The following is a 22,486-nucleotide window of genomic DNA, read 5'->3' as shown; positions in this document are numbered from 1 at the left end:
TCCTCTTGCTTGTTATGGCTGATTAGGACTGATTTATACAGAAGAGATTTTATTGCTCAGTGCATTATTGTGTCAGGTTTAGTGAGGACGTGGCATTTGAAGATGTTCTGTGTATTGTGATTGATTACGGTTTCTTCTCAGTGTGGATCCTCTCATGTGCATTCAATTGTGCTGAGTGAAGGAATCTCTCGTCACAGTGTGAACACTTGTAAGGTTTCTCTGCAGTGTGGATCCTCTCATGTGCTTTCAGTTGTGCTGAGTGAAGGAATCTCTTGTCGCATTGTGAACACTTGTAGGTTTCTCTCTGTGGATCCTCTGGTGTGATTTCAGTTGAGATGACTGATTGAATCTCTTGTCACAGTGTGAACACTTGTAAGGTTTCTCTCCAGTGTGGATCCTCTGGTGCTGTTTCAAATGTGCAGATCTAATAAAACTCTTCCCACAGTCAAAGCACACATGATCTCTCACACCAGAATGTATCTTCTGATGCTCTTTTAACAATTTCAGCAGAGAAAAAACTCTTTCCACATACAGAACATGAATGTGGTTTCTCCTTTGAATGAATTTTCAGGTGACTCTTCAGGGATGAAGCCCACGAAAATGTTTTTGCCACATTGATCACATTTGTGCAGCTTCTCTTCAGTGTGGACGTTCATGTGGCTCTTAAGGTGTGATGATTTTTTTGAAACTCTTCCCACACTGATCACAAGTGAATGTTTTTTCTCCAGTGTGACTCTTCATGTGAACCTTGAGACTCTGTCTGCATGCAAAACTCTTTCCGCACTGATCACATTTATGCAGTATTTCTCCAGTGTGAATGATCATGTGTCTATTAAGGTGTGCTGATTGTCTGAATCTCTTCCCGCACTGATCACATGTGAACGGTTTCTCTCCAGTGTGGATCATCATGTGTCTCTTAATACTCTTCCCACATATCAAAGTATTTCCACACTGAGTGCAGGTGAAACTTTTCTTCTCTCTTCTTTTCAGAAAAGAGATACTTTCAATTTGTGAGTGAGTTTTCTCCATCAGGTCTGAAATTAAAATTGACAACAAATAGATTATATATATGTATTAAAAAAATTAATGAGAGAAACATGAAGTGAAAGGTCAAAAAAGTGAATCTGAAAGTAGAGGCTACACAAAGTTATGATCATTTTGATGCATTTTAAAAAACATTTTCCATGAACAAGAAAAATATTTACAATTACAATGTTTCTGTCGCAAAAACTATTTAATGTTTCATCGATTCCACAATTATCGAACATAATATTAACATTAATATTATTAACTATATAACATAAACTATATATAGTGCAACGAGTTGATGCAGTCTCTTAGATGGATATTTTTTTGACTAATTATTTGAATTATAACTTCTTTTAAAATAAAAATGTATTAGCTGTCCTACATCAACACTGTTGAGTGAGACACAATTTGAAAAACAATTGCCTTCTTCTAAAAAATAGTCTTTTCTGGCAACATCCCAGGAAGTGACATCAATGGGATTCATTTTAGAGCATGATGGGAAAAATTATCTCAATCTATTGTTACCAAAAGAAAAGCAACTTATGAAATACAGGTTTATCAGAAACTATAAAAACAGGTTTTACTTTGTTTTAATTGTAGTGTGTACATTTTTAATATTGTTTTAAATGCCTATTATTACCACACTGCGCTGTAAATACAATCAGTCACATGTGAAACTCGTTCACGAAATAACCGCTAGTTGGCGCACAGCTCAATTGATGCCATTGCTCAATAAAGTGGAAATGTGATCTGATGTCATCTGATGAACTGCTTGAAGCTTTATATTCTTATTGTTCTTCAGCCTCATTGATGAAGGATGAAGATTAAACACCAACCTGTTTGTTCTTCAGTGTGTTTGATTCTGCAGGGTTCTGGATCTCTCATGTTCTCTCTGTCCTTCAATAAACTCTGTCTCTGCAGATTTCACTTCTTCCTGGTGCTCTGATGCTCGTCTTCACTTGTAGACTGATGGGAATATTCCAGCATTTATTGATGAACTGCAGTGGGAGGAGCTTCACTGATGGTACGATTCATTGTGGGAGGAGCTTCACTGAAGGAGGAGCAGATCTGCTAACTTCAAAGAAAAATCAGTTACTGAGTTTATGATTTTAAACTAATTTACTACTATAAAACTCTTTATGTTCACCTATCTATCCATCTTGTAAAGTAGATTTTTAGTAAATAAATCACAGTGTTTTATACTAATTCACAAGCTATATCCCTTTTTATTTTCTAAGTATTTGATCCATTCCTACATTTATCTTTCTATAATATACAGACAAAGAAATATAGAAAAAAAATGTGGGGGAAAAACCCACACAATTAAAAGACACTAAATATAAACAAAGTAAGGAAAAAAAATGAAAGAATAAACATAGAAATATAATTTTACAAATTAGATACCTCTATCTTTTAATGTAACAAAAGCTGATCGTGTAGTTTGCTTAAGTCTGTTGACAGCAATAAAATTAGCTTAATGTGGCAGTTAACAGATCTGAAGTCATCAGCATAATGAATGAGGTGAAAACTGGATCTATTGACATGAAATAAAGAGGATTTTCATCAGCTGATAATATTGATGAGTCTCAGACTATAAAACACTCATTAAACAAGTCATTCAGAATCAACAGCAGATCATCTCACTTTTTTAAAAAAGTGTTTGTGGGTAGAAACTGATTATTTGTGCAAGGATGTTTGCTGAAAGACTATACATCTGCTCTATTAAAACATTAGGCTATATGATTACTTTGCATAATATGATACAGAAAAAAATGCCAGGCAATATAAAGACAGACACAACCATTATAATTTTTTGCATATAAATCTAAACATTGTTAAAATTCCTGATAAATGTATTCATAGCAATTAAGAACATTCATATTTTCAGTGTTCATTCATATATCTATATTCGCTGAGGTATTTATTTATGGTTTCTACTGGCTCAACAAACAGCGAAACAATCAAATAACCAAAGTCTACATTCAAACACAAATTAGCTCAGATGGAAACAAATTTTCCTCACATGCTCGTTGTCTGCTGTAAGTGTTTTAATCTGCAGAGGCACAAATGCTGTACCCGACGAAAACAAGGCAGAAATTGCCCTTAAATAAACTGTGTTTAGTGTGAATTATTAGCGCTGAGAACGCTATAAAACAACACGGGCGTAGCCATCATTTCAGAAGTAAGGGGGACAGAAATGTTATTATATATTAGGGATGGGAAGATTCCCCAAGTTTCCATTTATATCGCGATGCACCGTTTCTAACATTTGCATCGGTAAAAAAAACGATTTATTTATATAAAATTACTAGTGGATGCGCTATACTTTTTATTTAGAAAGTGAATAATCTGTGACAAATATTTTATATGTAGATTTAGTTCTCCTCTCTAAACTCTTTTTCAGGCACGTTCTCTCATCACCGCTTCTGCGTGAATATGACGAATCCAGCCCGATTTCCCTGCTGAAAAAAACAGCATATGCTGGTTAGGTACACTGTAACAAATTTCTGTAGTTTTCACAGCATTATTACTGTAAAATGAGTAAATGCTTACTGTAGAACCTGTATACAGCATGTTACTGTAGATTTGCAAAGCATCATGGTCAATTTTCAATGGCGGGTAAATTCTACAGTAAAAATATTTTTTTCTGTTAATCACAATACAGCAATTTCTAGAGGAATTTTTTTTTCCAGCCATGGAAAGCTGAAAAGCTACGAGATTCCACACTTTCATCGGAATTTTAACTTAAGAAAGGTAACTTTGCTGATTTATTTCCACAGTTTACTCTTGTAAAGTTACCTATTTGTTCAACTTTAAGAGTGCACCGAGAGAGAGAGAGGGGTAAACGAGCGGGACGCTTCCTAGTAACCCGTGTCTTGTGTGCATTTTATTACAAAAAAAAAAAAAAAAAAACACATTCTATATATAATTGGCCATAATTTCGATAGATTTTCTAATCTGGCAACATTCGATAACGTCATCAGTTTAGAGAAGGATAGCATTGTTGAATAAAAATTACATTGGAATTGTGTATGTGATGCATCTGTTGGTGCACTAGCCGGAAATATGATCCCGTACACTTGGATTTTTCTCTAGCCGCTAAAGTCAACTGTCACCGCAGTGAAGCCAGCCGACTCTCGACTCGACAGAAAACGCAGCTACAGGTAAGACTTAATACATTTTTCATAGGATCATGATTTTTCTGAACTTCATCGCAGGTCAAACCGCAGAAACGAGATTGTTGATAGCCTAATTTGAAGTGCCATTCCCGACATGTGGGAGCATATACTGTATTAAGATTTGTCTTATGTGGCAACATTACATTTATAACGTCTTCAATTTGATTAAAGAGTAACGTTTAGCATTGTTGAATAAAATTAATTTGTGTATTGGTGTTTGATGTTGACGCGGTAGCCGTTTGAATAATCTCACTCGTTTTTTTTTCTTGCTTGCTTGCTAACGTTGGCGCCTGAAGAATCAGACATTTAAGCGGGCCGATTCGAAAGTTTTATTCATTCGAGAGTTTTATTCATGACTCGTGGAAGCATAATAATATAACTCGCACTGTATTAAGATTTCGTCGAGATCTTACTCGTTCTTTTATTTACCATTTGGTTCATTTCTTTCAGGTTGCAGCAAAGAGGCCTCAACAATCGTTCCAGGTACATAAGTTACAGTACATGAACTAGCATGTATACAATGTTTTTCAAATGCAAACAATGTTGTTTCTCTTAAGACACAATCCCTAGATATGTTAATGTTTATGTAAACAAAAAGTGTATATTGATGCTAATTTTATTTGTTATTTGCTGGTTTTCGACATAAAACTTGGTGAATTGGATTTCATTAGTATTAGTACTTTTTGAACAGGATTCTGTGATAACCGTGATAATTTGTCACCATAATCACTAAATTAAATGTTCATGCCATTTCATCTCTAGTTATGATCAACTAATTATGTTTTTTACAGTATATTATGTAAAGTACAATTTTCTGTTAAAAAAAATTATATCTGATTCTGTTCTTTTCTCTGACACACTTTGTTGTGTGTGGAAGGTTACTAATGTGATTGCTTTATCTGTAAATTAAATTAAATGCTTTTTCAATTACTGAATTCATTGAAATAAAATGAATTCTTTGATTTGAATATTTTTTTGGCAATGCTTCGTGTAGGTCTTAAATTTCAATCTTTATGGTCTTAAAATGTCTTAAAAAGGTCTTAAATTTGACTTGCTGAAACCTGCAAGAACCCTGCTCTATATATGGTAAGATTCTTACGACAGGTTTTTTTTTTTTTTTCTTGGATAGAGTAATGCATGATGTTTTTATTTACAGATTCTTCATCAAGATAAATCCAGAGCACAGCAAGTGCAATTCGAAGGTCCAGGTTAGCAGAAGAACTGGGAAGGTGGTCCAAAGAAAAAACGAGTCCCTCAATCCACATGTGGCATTGTTCATCAGGGACTTAATTGAGTATGACTGGAAGAACAACTAATACCAGGTGAGACTGTTAATTGTTACCTTGAATACTCTGGGTTACTGTCGTTCTAAATCCCACTTTTAACCCCAGGTAAAGGAACATTTAAAAAAAATTGTAATTTAGAAATGGGGCTATCAGCGCTTTTTACCAGGGCTCAAAACAGTTCAAATACACAAAATATTACATTATTTGTGTATTTATGAACTATGCTTACCTGTAAATATTGTATGGTCCAGAGCTTTAAAATGACTTCTGGAAGCAAGTTTGGGTGGGTAGTTGGTGGTCGCAGCTTGTCTATTAAAATACAAATGTGGGGCGCCAAGCATAATTTAAAAGTCATGCCGTTTCACAGCTTCAGCACTAGGTGATAAGACTAGCGCTGACATTCTCAACCACACTGAACTGTGTGTGACAACATCCTGTTAGAAAATCTTTTCCATTCGCAAATCACAAACATTTACCATAAATTTTAAACATGTAAACACAGTATTGTGGCAGAAAATTTTATATTAATATAGATAGTTATTAAATATTAGAGTAATGACATTCATGGCAAATGTAAGAAACCAATACTGTTTAATAAGAGTAGAGCTGCAACTCCGAATATTAGAATTTTATCCTTTAAAAATGAGGTTGTAAATCTTACAGATGTTACGGTTTGTATTAATAAAAATAAATTTACATTCTGTGTCTTAATAAAAGCTATAAAAAAATAAATAAATCGCCCCCCGGGGATGCTACTCCACAAACCACCAACAGAGCATATAAAATATCAAAAATACAAATATTTATTTAAAAGACTGTTTGTTAAGCTGTTTCATGACTAACGCCACTCTCTCTGGGTCAGCGGCAGCGCCAACACAGATTTGAATGTTGCGATATGATTTTGTCAAAGTTTAATAGACAGACAAATTGAAAGGTTCTGGAATAATTAAAAAAAAAACGATTTTTGAATCTACTTGATAGCTAGGTGAATCGATTTTTCTCTCCAAGCCCTAATATATATGTAAATGTGTGTTTTAAGTAAGAGTTTTGGTTTATAGAGAAGTGGACATTGTATTACATATTGATTGGCTAAATCAAATGATCCAATCAAACTTTTATATATATATTGTCATCAACCCATCTGTCTTGCTTATAAACTTTTCCATTAATAATTAATTTCTTCCACTGCAGGGTGGAAGACTCCAGCCCATGAAATTGACTAGTTCAGGCCCGTTTTTGAAGAAAAATACAGTTCTGGGAGAAAAACAACGTTCAGGGACCAAATTCTACTGTTTGAAATCCTGCTCTTTTTAAAAAACATAAAATTTCTCTTATACACACTAAAATTAAAACAAAACATTAAAACATACAAACAAAAATGATTTATATGTACATAAAAAAAAGTGTTGTTGTATACAAAACGAAATGAAATGTTAACAGAAAAATGTTTACCTATTGAAAAAAAATGTTTTTGCTATGCTATTTTTATTTTATGAATTTAGAAATTTAAAGTGTGAAAAGTTGTCAATAAAGGGCATTTTTGTGACAAAAACAGTGTCTTCATTTTACAGTACACAAAATTAATGCAGTAATCCCTATTACAGTAGTAAAATATGTGAGGTGATGAAACACAGTACTGTGATTATTACTGTAAAAAAGTTTACAGTATTTTTATGTGAAATGAACTACAGCAACTTACTTGCTAATTGCTGCCAGCAAGTTACTGTAAATTTCACAGTATTCTATTTACAGTGTATGTTTTGACGCTGGGATGCTGGTTTAAGCTGTTCCTTTGCTGGTTTATGCTGGTCATGTCCTGGCAAAGGACCAGCATAAACCAGAAAAGAACCAGCATAAACCAGCAAAAGGACCAGCATAAACCAGCAAAGGACCAGCATAAACCAGCAAAAGGACCAGCATAAACCAGCAAAGGACCAGCATAAACCAGCATCCGAGCATCAAAACATACCTAACCAGCATATGCTGGTTTTTCAGCAGAGCTCACGGCAATTCATACATATTTTACGAGGTGGCTAATTCCTATGAATTCGTACGACCACACTCCAAAAAATTCATATGATTTTTAGCAAATCATACGTATTTTACTAGTTGCACAATTTCTGTGAATTTGTAGGAATGACCTACACCTAACCCCGCCCCTAAACCTAACAGACACTGGGGTTGAGACAAATCGTATAAAATTGCACGAGCGAGATCGTACAAATTCGTATGAATAGCCACCTCATAAAATACATACGAATTGGTCGTGAGATAGCATTGATCTAACAGGTAATCTATGGTCTTTATTCAATTAATCTATTGATATGTTCAAATGAAAATAAAAAGAGGCAGTACTGTTTGATATAATATTTCGTTTAATTGTAATAGGCTATATAGGCCTACACATTTCCCTGAACTACTTTTCTGCGGCTATTAATAAATGAAACGAAAGGAGGCAGTGGTGTTTAATATCATATTCTTATTGTAAATATACAGTGAGAAGATTGCAGCAGCCAAGGTGAGCTGACTGATGTTATAAAGTGGGCTGCTGTTTGCAGAATTACCGGACTTGCATCGTCCCGTCTGCTGGAGATCACACTCCCGAGTTGAACTCGCAAAATCCGAATTACCGAGGATGCAAGTCCGAAATGTGCGTACTTTGTATTGAGAAACTAGCTCAGACCTAAGTCACCAAACTATTTGCCTAATCTTCACGGTACTTTTGACCGCGGTGGAAAGCAACAGGTCTGGGGGGAGAAAAGTTCCTGCAAAAAAAAGTTGCTGGTACAATTGTTCCGGGTAATTTCGGTGGAAATGCGGCATATATATCTAAATGTTTTAATGTACTCCCTTAATATTTCTTTTGTGGCCCGAACATAGGCTAGTGGAAAATAAAATAAATAAAGAGAGAAGAAACATATTTCTTGTTAAACATTTTTTTAAGTCGGTGCTTGAATAAAGCTTTTTTATAGTGTTAATAATTTTAATTATAGCCTATAATTCATTGTATAATAAACCTGTTTTGAAAGAACTTTTTAAAAACATTTTCAATGAGGAGTCAGCTAGCATAACTGTTTATTACTCTCAGCGTGTCAGTTTTGTGGTGATGTGCTATTAAATTATTGCGGGGCAAATTAATTGTAGCCTAATATTAATTTAATAATAAAAGTAGCCTAATAACAATAATAAGCCTAATAGCTAATAAGAAAAATGTAACACATCTATGTTTAATTCAAATTAAAAATTAGCTAGAAGTGTATACAATTATTTTATTCAGAAATGTCATGTTTGGTTTTTTTCTTTATTCTGTTGGCTGAGGCTATTTACACTAACTCCGCCCACTAACGTGTGAATCGGCTAGTCAATAGGTGCGTTCGACTTCAAACCGAGCGCAATCTGACTTGAAGCAGTGCATGCCGGTTTAGAAATTTTGTCCGACTTGAGTGAGCGTTTCGAGAGCAGCCGGCTGACTCAGCCGCATGCAGTTTCTTTTTTTTTGTATTGAACAAAAAGCACAGGGGATCACAGTATCAAGTACAAAAAAAACTAAAATAAAATAAAATAAAAATAAGACAGTCAACTCAAAGTAAAGCAAGGCAATAGCTAAGGGATAGTCTACTAATAAAAAAAGAAAAATAAATAATTCACAAAATTATAGAAAAAGTAAATAGAAATCTATAGTAAATAGAAATAAATAACATTGGGAATACATAAATAATAATCTTCAAAAGATCAGGAAGTAATTTATAACGAAACCATAATTTCTTTAATCAACAAAGAAGTTTTAGCCCGCTTTCTTATTAAGCTGGATAAACAAAGAGAGTCATAAAATAATTTTAAATCAACACAAAAAAGGTGGGCCAAATGCTATCGTGGATGAAAGGAGGATTTCTGTGGACGATGTCTGATTTTTTTTTAGAACGCTGGAGGTCGAAAGCAAATGCCAGGGATGTTCATTGCCATTTTGTCTGAAGTACTTTTGTTTGTTGAAACAATTATTGACATTCGCATTGACTGACAAATATGTTTGAGCATTAATATGTTAAGGTAAGCAAAGGAGGGGACATAACAGATAGCCTAAACCGCTATCGAGGGGTATGCGTTTCACGTTTTGCACTTTAATTGTATTCTGTATTACATTTCATAACTTTGTTACGATTGTAGTTGTATAGTACTTTTTATTTTCAGCCCAGATACGATCGCGTGTGAGATCGAGAGAGAAATTGTACAATTATCGTGCGAGGGCGTGCAAGTGCCCAGTGTAGGGCCAAGCCTGTGCGCAACATCAGTCGAAATTGCAGAACCTCTGCTAAGCCTGGTGACACTGACACTGAAAAAAAAACAGTCCATTTATTACCATCTTGACATTCTCCCCCATCTTCCCTCCAACCACACCCGAAATCTTCAGATTCCAACGCCTCTTGTAGGCATCCAGCTCATCCACTTTTATCCCATAAGCGTTTGCTTTCTGCAGCCAGCGAAGACAGTTGGGAGTCCATTTTATCAATTTAACAGCTGTATTCTCTGATTTTATAATTTACGATCGATCGTCAACCCGTGTTGTGAGATCGGAGATGAGCGGTGGAATCGATGCAAACCGTTTCTCACCCTCCGAGAAATTTCTGCACTAAAGTCATCCTGCTTCTTACCCAGTCTCTCTAATTGCCTCCAGCAAAAACGGCATTTGAAGGGTCTGAGGCCGGGCGCTCCGCATTTTCGGTACCGGGCTTGCCGCTGGAGACTCGGAAAGACACACGGCCCCATCACAATGAATCCAGATCATGGGCAGTTTTGGAGTAATTATGCATACGTTTTACACTTTCATATTTCGGAGTATAGTCCCACCTCCATCATGCACGCCACACAGGAGAAGCTCAAATCCACGTATCGTGTGCAATGAACGTTTAATGCGTTTTGTTTTTTGGGGGAAGGTGAAAAAAACAATTAGGGAATTCGCAAACACACAGTATGGTTGATGTATGGGGAGCGTGAACCAATGTAAAATCAAGCGCATTGACGACAAAAGAGCTCTTTAAAGGGGAGAGAAAAATCAAGTGTTTGCACAAAATTAAGGGACGAGCCAAGAAAATGTGACCTACACCGACGCCATCTTGTTTACATGCCCCCCGCCGCCGCCGCCGCAGTTCTCCAGAGTGGCTTCAGGAGCGCTGATGACGCACACAGCTGTTTACACGATTGGCCAGATTCACCCGCATGAACAACGGTCACGTGTGTTTCGGATTTATTCTAACACCTTGTCAAGCGAGATATGGAGCTGGGATAAAGTGGCTACAGCACAAAGTCGGGTTCTTAGAACGGTATAAAGCTTTTTTTTTTACTGTTCGTCGGCACCGGTTGTATTGCGAGCTCCGTTTATCATGCCAACACTGAGTAAAAGCATATATACCCCCACTTTATTAGTAGTAAAATACTATATGATTATGTTGAACTTTATTCTTGAAAAGGCCCTGGCGCTGTATCAAGCAGTATAAAAAGTGGTTCGGTTGCTCATGAAAAACGTTTCTGAAAGTCTGTGTATTGGACAAATACTGCATTTAATTCACTTCATCGTGTAATAAATAAAGTTGCAAACACCGCAGACGAGTGGCACTAACGTGAGCAGAAGAAACTCCGCCCCAGCGACCCGGCGAAGCGGCTGCTGCTCGGTGATTCACACGTCTGTAGCCCTGCTTCAAGTCGAACGCAACGGCCAAAAAAATATTAGCGAGACACCGTTGGCCAATTTAGTCAGTTTCCCGTGGCGCAGATGTTAAAACATCTGTACGTCATTTTGACACGTCGACCAATGTTGAATCTGCCTTTTTGGCACACTTTTTTTCCTCTCCTGTGTCTGGCACACACGGGAGGGGGGCGGGTCCTTTTTAAATTGTCAAAGTCACACCAGAAAAGCATCTATTTTTCAAATGAAAATTAAGGAAATAACATGGGGGGTGTAGTTATGAATGATAAAAAAGTTGAAACAAAGTATCGGGCATGGTAGGTGTAGTGAGGGCTTGATTGTGCCATTAAGGTGTCCATCCCATTTAATAATTTGAATTTAATTTAAAATTGACACTTCAATAGGTTATTATTGCATACGTTTTTCATACTGTATTACCAATACATGCAGGTGCAGATAATTGCCATTATTTGCAAATAAGTAGTATAAAATAACAGAAAATCCTGCTATTTCTCAAATATAGTGTAATAATAATCTAGTATCTATTTGCCCGTAGTGTAATATAGCATCCATCCCTTGAAAAAAAAAAGATATTTTCACTTAGTTGTTAAATAATCGTTTATTCGCTAATCCGACTTAGTTGCCAAAAAAGACAAAATATGTCAAATCTTTGGAGAGGACGACTGGCAACAGCTGTTCTTAAATTCTTTAGACACCGCATACCAAACGATGTTTGAACACGACTGAAAACACTGACTGAGCTAAAATGACATTCATAATCGGCCTGACCAGCCCGATCTCACGGCAATTCGTACATATTTTACGAGGTGGCTAATTCGTACGAATTCGTACGACCACACTCGTACAAATTCATACGATTTTTGCCCAAATCGTACGTTAGTTTACGAGTTGGCACAATCGTATGAATTTGTACGATTTGCAATGACCTACACAACCCCGGCCCTAACACTTAACCGTTACTGGGGTCTATGCCAATCGTATGAATCGTTACGAGTGAGGTCGTACACAATTCGTTTACGAATTAAGCCACCTCCTAAATATGTACGATATTGGCGGTGAGACTAGCGTTGGCTCTGAACAGACAGTTTCCCAGGCTTCACAGAATGAAACGGTTTCCTGTGTGGAACTGAAACTTGCACGGACTGATGCGCAGGGGGCTTGTTTTACAGGGCATTATGCATTGCTGCGCGTTTTTTCGAACATTTTCTAACACAGCTGCAAATTCACACTATCCAACTGAATGGGTGAACACTGCAAAGAATTTACACGACCCAGACAGCCTGTTGTGTATAACAATTGGTTAAACACAACACTGCTGTACAATGCCAAACTCATCAAGACATTAGGCAAAAACACCTACGAATTATGCCTATGCCTTCCTGATCAGAAAAATTTCTCGTAAAGGATCGTGTGTGTCTGGAGGGAATGATGCTCAAAAATGAGCTTTGAAACTCACAATAAATAAATTTTAAAAATATATTCAATTGGAAACAGTTATTTTAATTTTACTGTATTTGTGTACTTTTGGATCAAATAAATGCAGAGGCTTGGTGAACAGAAAGTAGGACTTCTTTTAAAAAAGACAGTTAAAATCTCTCTGCTCACAGGTTCAACGTTTTTTTGACTGGTAATGTAGTAGGCCACTTTATTTTTTCTATAATTTCTAGTTTTTAATTGTGCTTATAATCATGATAGCTGCTGGAAAATAACCAATATTAATTATTTGTTAATGTTTCTATAATAACAAACACCCGACGTTCCTCTTTTAATCATCATAGGAATAAGGCAGAGTGTTTTCTATAACTGTAATAAACTGCTTTGTCAATTAGCATGGCATTGTTCATATACTATATTTATTACCTTACTGATGATGACTTGAAAAGCACAAATACAACATATATTGTCACAATCGTATGTTTAATGTCTTCATGTTTTTGCGAAATCTACACCCACTGAAAACAAACATATCAAACAAAAAATAAGAGTAAACTGATTGCAGACGTACACGTCAGTCATGTGTGGGGTGGGGGGGGGGGTAAATATGAGTTTGTTAGGCACCTTAAAAGCTTGAGAAATTTGTTAAAAACAGAACATCACAAAGCAAACTTAATATTAATGGCTTTGCAGATGCAGCTGTAAAATTATTAAAAAAAAGTACTTTTACCTGAGGCAAATATATAAAGGCAGACAATAAAATTGCCAGATAAAATGTCAAAGAAGTAAAAATCATGGTTTTAATACAGCAAGTTAACTTTTGCTTTGATTAGCTCTAATTCAAGAATAGTACAGAAAAATAGCGAATGTAAAAAGCCCCCCCCCCCGAAAAGAGCAACTGTGAAGAAAAATAGAACGAATGCAGCACACATAAATCGATTTACCCAACCTCAAAATATCCTTCCTTTTCTTGATCCATTTGGAAGCCAAAACTTAGTAATCTTTCATAAAAGAGTAAAACACAAGTACAAGTGATGAATGAAACTCATAAAAACTACAATGATATAATTTAAATCATGAATGTAAAATGCCAGAATATCACACTTGTCGATATTGTTTATTAGGAGTGGAACTACTCCATCGGTTGAGTTGATCTTGAATCCTGGACAGATGAAACTGTGAAGGTTTGTCCCGTGTCGAGTATGTAAGGTATGTAGGGTGACCAGGACGTCCCGAAAGAAATTTGGGACAGTCCCGAACACTCTAAAACCCTGTTGTCCCTAAAACAAAAGAATCAGATCCGAGTCTGGCCCTAATGTCCGTGAAACAATTATATTAAAAGCAAAAATATCTTGGCAGTAGTTATTGTCTGATAAACATTAAAAAACTGTCTGCGGAGGTTAAAAGTCGTCCTGCAACACAGCCACCACGCCGGCTGCTCATTGGCGGCAGCATCTTTTTTCTAAGGTTCTAAAAAAATACCCTGCTAGGCGCGAATTAGGATATGCAATGATAAGCTAATTGTCTATTCCTTTCCCGGTTGGCAGGGCTGGTGTACCGGAGACCCCAAAACGCCTGCTAAAAAGAAAAAAGGACGCCTCATGAAAAAAGCTTGGCTCATTGTAACAGCGTCCGCAAGGCGGAAATCAAAGTAAAAATGAATTTGGTGATGGAAATTGTGCAGAGTTCCATAATACATCCTGGGAAAGAGTGCTGGAAGGCACGAGTTTGAAAACCTAGGAAGCGAAATCTTATTCGCTGACGTCTGCGCGCTTCCAAAACCTAGGCGTAGTGTATAGCTGTGTGTAAATTTAAAGTTTATAGTGTCTCATTCATTTATCTAATTAAGATATATGCATACAAGAAAATAGAGACTTCGTTTTGTCCACCTTTTTGTTTTTTAAGCCTTGATGAAGAGAGTTGTCAGGTGCTTGCAGGCGCGCGAGGAGGAACAGTGATGCAAAGCGTAAAGGGAATGACTTGAATTGATAGGTCGGTGGCACTGTGTGTGTGACAAGGAGCGAAATACTTCACTAAACAAAGTATTTTCGTAGTATTTTCGTTTAACTTAGCTGTTATTCGTTAGGCTTATAGGACTACAGAAGAGTCTGATTAACCACTTGTTAATTACAACAGACAATGTTTTTTTTTTTCTTTTCACTAATGACATGTGATTTGAGTCATGATTTAATGTTGTTTGTTTTTTTTGTGGCAGACAAAAAGACTTATGACACAGGTACTGTTGATCTTTGAATAATAATATGTTTGATCCGGTTTGAAATCATTCATATCTTTCATTATAGGATACGCTTCAGTCTGATATCATAGAAGCCCCCCCATCCTAACCTCACCAGAAACGCCAGCTACACCCCCAAACATTTCATTTTTACTTATTATAGGCTACGTTTGGAACATTAATGTTTCAACAACATCGAAATTACTTAGCCATGGAGGCTAAGCGGATCGTATGTTTATGGTATTAGTGAGCGCAGGAGGGGAGCGGGACGGTGGACGGGTATTATTAAAGGCTCGGAGTGCGGAGGAGGACAATGTTTGCCGCTCCACTCCGCTCACATATGTCTACTATGGTGTGGATCCTCTGGAGCCGCCTTCAAATATGTAGCTGTAATAAAAGTGTCTTCTCAAACACTAAGAGCTACATATGATCTCCTCCACAAACACCAGTGTGTTCCTTCTGATGGTAGTGTTAAACTTTAGATGTGAAAAGCTATTTCCACCTACAAAGGAAACATGGAATGTGGTTTCTCTTTCGTTATGAACTTTCAGATGATTCTCCACGACCTGAAGCCCATAAAAAGTGTTTTACCAGGTGAAACTTGCTGGTCTTGAAGCTGAAACTTTGTTCATGGTGACAGATTTATACAGAAGTAGATTGTAGGATGCCATATTGTGTCAACGTTTGGTGAGGATGGACAAGGCACATCTGGAAAGTGCTGGATATGAAAGATGATCTACTGACCAGGGGGTAACTGACTTCGTCTTGATTTTGTAAAGTTAGACTTTTATATGATAAAAGTTCGAGTCGAAGTCGACTAGTCGCTGAGGACGTCATAAGGAACAACTCCCTGGAGCTGTAAAAAAAAAAAAAAAAACATGTACACAGTGACTATGGCACATGACACAGCGCTGCCCACATGGCTATTGCTCCCTAGAACAGCTCCAGTTTTTATAATCAGTTCTTGTGCCTTTGGGGTGGTTTTATTTATCACAGGTTTCTGCTCGTTTCTGAAAATCAAGGCTATCAAGTAGCACAGTAAAGCTGCATTTATATGGATGCCTTAGTGAGAGCGATTGCGCTGACTTTCCGGAATTAATTATTACATAGCAGCATCTCTCTAGTAGTATAAGTGACGCTAATGTGGAGTTAGTTATTCAGAAATGAGCTTGAACTTTTCTTATCAGCTATTTATGAGAAATCAAAGGAACACAGTTTGAGACAGTACATTTCCACGCTGAATGAGTCTTGTGGTGGCGCGGGAGATCGCGCAGTATGTACGAGAGCTACTGTCTGTAGCTATTGCCGCGGTTCCACGAAAATTTACCCTGGAACAATTGTACCCGGAACTTTATTCCCCAGGAACTAGTTTCCTCCAGACTATTGCTTTATACGGAAAGCCCGTAAAAAAGGGTCAATTGTGGTGGAAAAATAATCAGATGTGAGTGACGTGGAAAAGAAAATTTGGGGTTGGGAGGAAAAAAAATATTTTTTTATTTTTTTGCGTTCTCCGCAAAATTGTGCGGTTCCCGCAAAACTTTTGCGTTCTCGCGCAGAAGAGTATTTGCGTTTCACTCGCAAAACTTTCGCGCTCTCGCAAAATTATTTGCGTTCCCTCCCAAACATTGCCGTTCTCTCGCAAAATTATTTGTCGTTCCCTCGCAAAAACTTTTGCGTCTATCTCGGTGCCCCCCCAAAACCGCTGATGTTCGGACAAACATTCCTGTACTGTACAGCTTGTTAGTGGTTTATACAGCTCCCTAAGTTCACAAGGAGCGGGTTCATAGAGTTTTGTTTTGAACTTGGAGAAATAGCAGTTTGCAGCTTATACGGCACCGTTTTGTAACGGAGCCCCTTACGGTCATTGTGGTGGGACAAAAAACGCAGGTGAGGGAAAAAATTGGGTGGGAGGAAAAACAATATATTTAATTTTTTTCGTTCTCTCGCAAAAACTTTTCGTTCCCGAGAAACTTTGCGTTCCCTCGCAAAACTTTTACGTTCTCTCGCAAAGATATTTGCGTTCCCTCGCAAACCTTTGAGTTCTCTCGCCAAAATGATGTTGCGTTTCCCTCGCAAACCCATTTGCGATTCCTCGCAAAACCAGCTGAGTTCGGCACAAACACTTCCTGTTTATTACAAGCTTGTAGTGGTTATACAGCTCCAGACAAGTTCACAATGGAGCGGTTCATAGAGTTGTTTTGAATGGAAGACAATAGTCAGTGCGATGCTTATTACGGCACAGGATTTTGGGACATACTAAAACGCTAATGTAAAACACTGGTGAGAAGCAGTGGGACCGGAGCGAGCGAGTGGATCCTTGCGCATTCACGGTAATTATAAATATATTAATTTACCTTTCTAATCATATCTAAAAATATAATAATTATATCTACCAAGCTCTGATAATGTATGGAATATAATAATGTTAATAAAACAATAGGCCTATCCCTTTAGAAGCACGGATGTGTCTGTCACTTTAATGGTATGGTTCACACAAAAATGAAAGTAGTCATAATTTACCCAGGCTGTTTCTAAACCTGCATAAAGTTCTTTCTTCTGTTGATCACAAAAGAAAATACTTTGAAGAATGTGTCTCAACTAAACAGCTTGATGGTCGTAACTTCCATCGTAAGGAGGTAAAAAACTAAACATCAGAGTCATTGGAGACCAGAAACTGTCTGGTTACAAACATTATTTAAAAGTATCTTCTTTTATGTTCAACAGAAGAAAAAAATTATTTTGGGTTAATACAACTTGTGGGTATGTAAACGAGGACACAATTTACATTTTTGGTGAACTGTCCCTTTAAGTCAGACAGTCCACCGTGAACAGCTGAAATGTCTCTCTGCTTTCATCATTAGTTACTGAACAGACACATTGATAACTTTCCCGTTCAGCGCTACATTTGGAGAGTCTTGTGTTCAGAGGGCAGATGTGATTTCCCACATATTAAAATCCTCTAATGTCTTTCGTTCTGGGGCCAGTTGCATAAACTGTTGGGCCAGTTGCATAAACTGTTAGAGAGAGCATCCTGTCGCTATGGAAACAGACGCCAAAATCACGCGCAGATGAGCTTCTCTAATAGCCTACTTCTTATTAAATTTGTTTCATTATAATTGTTATTAGTATTATAAACTTATTATATAACTTATAGTGCAAAATACTTATTTGTTTATTCAAATATGTGTTGGCCTTTTTAAAATACGGGACAAATCATGTTACCTTAAATACGGGACGATTCCTTATTTTAAGGGACGGGTGACAGCCCTAATATTATTAACTGGCCGTGTGTTTAAATTAATTTTGCATCATAAAAACCACCTTTTTGAACGCAAGTGCTTTAAACCACTTACACTGAGTCGCGCACAGCCGCATGCTCGAGCAGTCTTCACAAACAAAGCGCACGTCAGCATTTGAAATTGGAAGCAACCTTCTGTTAGTGAGGTTCATATTTTAAATATATAAGTCCACTGGTTAAAACTAAGCTCCAGAGTTGATTCTGCAAGTTTCTCAGAGAGGAGAATCGCAATGCCATATCGATTTTTTTTTTCTTCCACCGAACACACCCCTAACTTTCTTTGGGAACGTTTCCCAGTTACTTAACTGGTAACCTTTGTTCCCTAGAAAGCGAACGAGATGCGCGCTGCTCAGCGCTTGGAAACTCTTGTTTTGTGACCAGCTTGAAAAATATTTTGATCGCATTGATAGAATGGACCTGGCAGTAATTTAGCCTCGATGGATGCCGGTCATTGGAAGCGCGCCACCGCCATGGGGGCCTATAAATAGATAAGCCACTGGTGCATTCAACATGACATTTGTTGTCTGAAGAAGCAGTTCCTTGGCCCTATTTCCGTACAGGCAACGCATTGCCAGCAATCCTCGTTTCCGCTTTCCCTCATGGAACAAGGTTACATTTAAGGAATCGGTACGTTCCCTTTCCGAAAGTTTCAGTCGATGGCTGCGCGGCGTCAAGTCAAGTCCAGTCATCTTTTATTTTAGATAGCGCTTTTAAACAAAAAAGAGTGCGTCAAAGCCAACTGCACAACATTATTAGGAAAACCGGTGTGTCAATAATACAAAATGACAGTTTAAAGGCCGTTCATCAATGAATTCAGTGATGTTCATCATGCAAGCCTCCAGTTTCAGTGTAAAATGTGGTATCCTGATGCAATAATTTGCAATCAAGTCAACGATATCGCTGTAAATGAAGTGTCCCCAAACTAAGCAAGCCAGAGGCGACAGCGGCACGGAACCAAAACTCCATCAGTGAGAGAAAGGAGAAAAAACCCTTGGTATAAACCATGGCGCAGTTTGGGGGGGTCAGTTCTCCTCTGGGCCAGACGAAACCAGCAGTTCCAATTCCCGGCTGCAGCAAAGGCAGGTGTTGCAGAAGAATCGTCGTTTTCCTGTGTTCTTGGTCCCCGTTGGGCGTCGGAGACCAAGTTCTTTACAGGGGATCTGTCTCGGGGGCCGCGAAAACGAAACTCCCTGGTCTCTCCCGCGGTCTTTCAGGGCTGTAGAGGTCCTTTTCGAACTGAGTGCTCCATCCACCAGCCTGGGCTGGATACATACTGGATCCGGGTGCCTGCAGTGGACCAGCTGACTTGGATCCATACTGGCTCTGGTGGGCCAAAGTGCCCTCGGAATAAGAGAGAAAACAGACTAAGCTGCGCGTAGATGCTCAGCGCATTGGGAACGAGCATACCCACGGCCACAAATCCTTGAAAATGTCTGGACCCCTACAGGTTGTGCCGGTGTGCTACCAAACCACAAGAAGGCCTCAGAACATTAGCTTGTGATGTTGACACTCAAGGACATGAGAAGCACCGGAGTAGCATGGACATCCAACTATACAATCTTATGCAATGTGTGCAGAGAGTACCCACCTGGCCGCATCACAATCCTGTTTGAAGGTGCACCCCTTGCTAAAGGCCCTAGAGTAGGCCGCCCCCCTTTGTGGAGTGAGCTTCTAACACCTATAGGCTAAGCTTGACCGCGCGCCGCCTCATAAGCCAAAGCAATAGCATCCCTGACCCCATTGAGACCCTTGTCTGCCTGTTGGCCAGCTGCTCCTCTGTTAACCAGCACCATAACAGAACGAACAGTTGCTCCGACTTTGACGGCCCTGGCTAGTGTCGTGGACGTCCGTCTGAAGAAGCACGGACTGGACACAGTCCTATAAGATTTCTCCTGCTTCCGGCGTTGTGACAGGCGGAGGGCAGAAGGTCCCTCTAGATTGACTGTATGTTCAGCCAAAATGGAACCTTAGGCATGTCATCAGGATGAGGATGCAAAATCACTTTCATGCTCCCAAGGGGCAAGTCCGAATCATGATGGTGAAATAGACAGATCCTGCAGTATCCCCAATTCTCTTCACAGAAGTTATGTCAGTGAGAAAAAACATTTTTAGAGACAGAAGTCTATCAGCAACGCTGAATTCTAGGTTTCAAAGGTGGTTTTCAAAAACCAGACCCTCGAGAACTATAGCCTAAATCCCCAAAAGGCATCTTGGTTTTTACGGTAGAGGCCTCAGTCGTCTGGCCCCACGAAGGAAGCGCGAGGGAAAGAAAAAAAAAAAATCAGTAGGTAGTCTTCAGAGTGGCATCCCCCGTCAATCACGGCGTGGCAAGCCAAAAGAGCGGCCACATAACCCTTAAGCGTATCAGGTCCTGTTGACACATTTCTCTTGTATGAAAAGGCCAGAACTGAAGAAATAAGGCGTTGACTGACTGGATCTACACATTTGTACCAGACACCACCACCTATTAAGACACCCCATTTACTGGCATAACTTCTGTCTGGTGGAGGCCGCCCTAAGCACTAAGCATGGTATCAATAACATCCGGGCGAAAGCCCTGTGTTCCTCAGTTGGTACCCTTCAGGGGCCAAACATGAAGATTCCACAGGTCGGGACTGGGATGGAATATCGTGCCCCCTGCCTGAGACAGAAGGTCCCTCCTCTCCGGAATCGCCCATGGCGAAGCCGTCGAGGAGAGATATTATCTCTGAGAAACCATTACTCTGTTCGGGCTAACGTGGCGCTATCAGCAGGAGTCCTGGCAAGACCCGTGTTGGCGAACTCGGCTAGGACTCCCCAGGAGCAGAGAAACTCGGAAGAGGAAATGCATACAGCCGCATTTTGGGCGCATGTTTCGTCGCCAATTTTTCTTGCAATCCAGACCCAGGGGGGCCTGGGTGACCACTCAGAGAGAAGTAGAGGGGACACATTGCGCTGTCCTGATGGGGAGGCGAAGAGGTCCACCTCCGCTTCGTAAAATTTTCTCCAAATCGGATGTTCATCCATACCTCTGGGTGGACGTTCTACCCATTCCCCGTCGGTGAGTGTTCTTGTCTGGACAGTAAATCTTGCTCCCACATTCAAACGCCCGGGACTGTAAACTGCCCTGAGTGACAGGAGCTTGTCCCTGGGCCGCAAAGAAAAATCTGCCTCGCTATCTTGTTTCGATTGCCGTGAGCGCAGACCCCCCTGGTGATTTATATAAGGACTGTAATGCGTGTTGTCACCCTACATGACATGACAGCCTCGCAAATGATGCGAGGAAATATTTCATAGGCAGAAATATGGCACAATACAGCTTGAGGCAATTGATGTGGCCATCGCGCTGGCTGAACCCCCCCCCCGCTTCCCCTTTACTGGGTTGGCCCATCCCAAGACTGCCCCCCACCCATCAGTGAGGCATCTGTTGTTAGCAGTCTGCGACGTCCACGGTGGCCCTAGATTGGGACCCAAGGCAGAGAACCGGGGTCTGAGCCACATAGACTATCGTACGCAGCCCGCGGGCGCGTAACTTTTATTTGCCTTTGATGATTGGCTTCTGGACTCCGTAGAGTGATTGAGAAATGATCGACACCGGCTCCACTCACCGGTCTCGTGAGTCCCCACGGAGGATACACTTAGAGGAAAGCGACGACAGTGAAGGACGAGAGAGGTCCAGCCTGACTTTTTTTTGCGGTTTGGGTTTGTTTGTGCGCGGCAGTTCGCCCAGAAGAAGGGCTGTCCGCGCTTTTATGGTTATTTGGCATTAAAGTTTGATTTGAGTGTTCGCCGTTTCCCGCCTATCCTTCTTCCTGTCCATTATGGAGTTTTTTAAAAACGTGTACCAGTGACGACGAATATTGGATCACTGTATCCTATCCATACTTGTGCTCAACACCCATGCAGAAATGCCCCGGCAAGAAGTTTCCACGCTGCCAGGACTCTCTGAAGAGTGGTTACAAATTGTTAATACTTCCTTAGAGGGATGTTAGAGGTTCCGTGTCCTGAAGGACGGCAGGAAACACTGTGCACCTCTAAGATCTCACTGGCAACCACCGCCACCCTGAAGCACAAGAATGCGGCGGGAATGATGGGTTTTGGTTTAGTGGTAACGGGGCGGGGCGAAAAGTGCTCTCTCGAGCGCACACCACCCCGTTATTGACTACCCCCACCAGCACAGGCGCCAGAGTGTCAGGACTCTTCCTCTTTCTTAATAATGCATAGGCCTGATGTCTGGCTTGGGAGGTTGCTGCGCATGGCGAAACTGTACCCCAAATCCCTCCGTGGGCGCATGGTCCGCCCCGCTCTGGCTTTTTAACCTTCCCTGGGCTTTTTGAAGGACCT

At 39.5% G+C, this 22,486-nt stretch overlaps 1 protein-coding gene and 1 long non-coding RNA gene across 2 annotated transcripts; one reads left to right on the top strand and one right to left on the bottom strand.

Annotated features, from left to right (window-relative positions):
* Positions 1–648: 648 nt before the first annotated feature.
* On the bottom strand, positions 649–2,084 carry LOC122145445 (gastrula zinc finger protein XlCGF57.1-like). The gene is made up of 2 exons (XM_042759221.1): positions 1,866–2,084; positions 649–1,034 (listed from the first exon to the last, which is right to left on the bottom strand). Exons 1-2 carry the CDS (start codon positions 1,912–1,914, stop codon positions 664–666), a joined length of 420 nt encoding a protein of 139 aa, XP_042615155.1. The 5' UTR covers positions 1,915–2,084; the 3' UTR covers positions 649–663.
* Positions 2,085–3,900: 1,816 nt separating this feature from the next.
* Positions 3,901–6,793, top strand: LOC109062023. The gene is made up of 4 exons (XR_006160380.1): positions 3,901–4,193; positions 4,659–4,691; positions 5,365–5,530; positions 6,686–6,793. It is a non-coding gene; the product is annotated as an uncharacterized LOC109062023 (long non-coding RNA).
* Positions 6,794–22,486: the final 15,693 nt, after the last annotated feature.

This window comes from Cyprinus carpio, chromosome A7 (genome assembly GCF_018340385.1).
Source record: "Cyprinus carpio isolate SPL01 chromosome A7, ASM1834038v1, whole genome shotgun sequence".
Classification (NCBI taxonomy): Eukaryota; Metazoa; Chordata; class Actinopteri; order Cypriniformes; family Cyprinidae; genus Cyprinus; species Cyprinus carpio.
This window is presented reverse-complemented; position numbering and strand designations above follow the sequence as displayed.

Coding starts and splice junctions, on each gene's coding strand:
- LOC122145445 (XM_042759221.1), bottom strand. CDS start 1,914: ATGAGAGATCCAGAACCCTGCAGAATCAAACACACTGAAGAACAAACA. Junction 1,035..1,865: donor ACACACTGAAGAACAAACAG/GTTGGTGTTTAA, acceptor TTTTAATTTCAG/ACCTGATGGAGAAAACTCAC.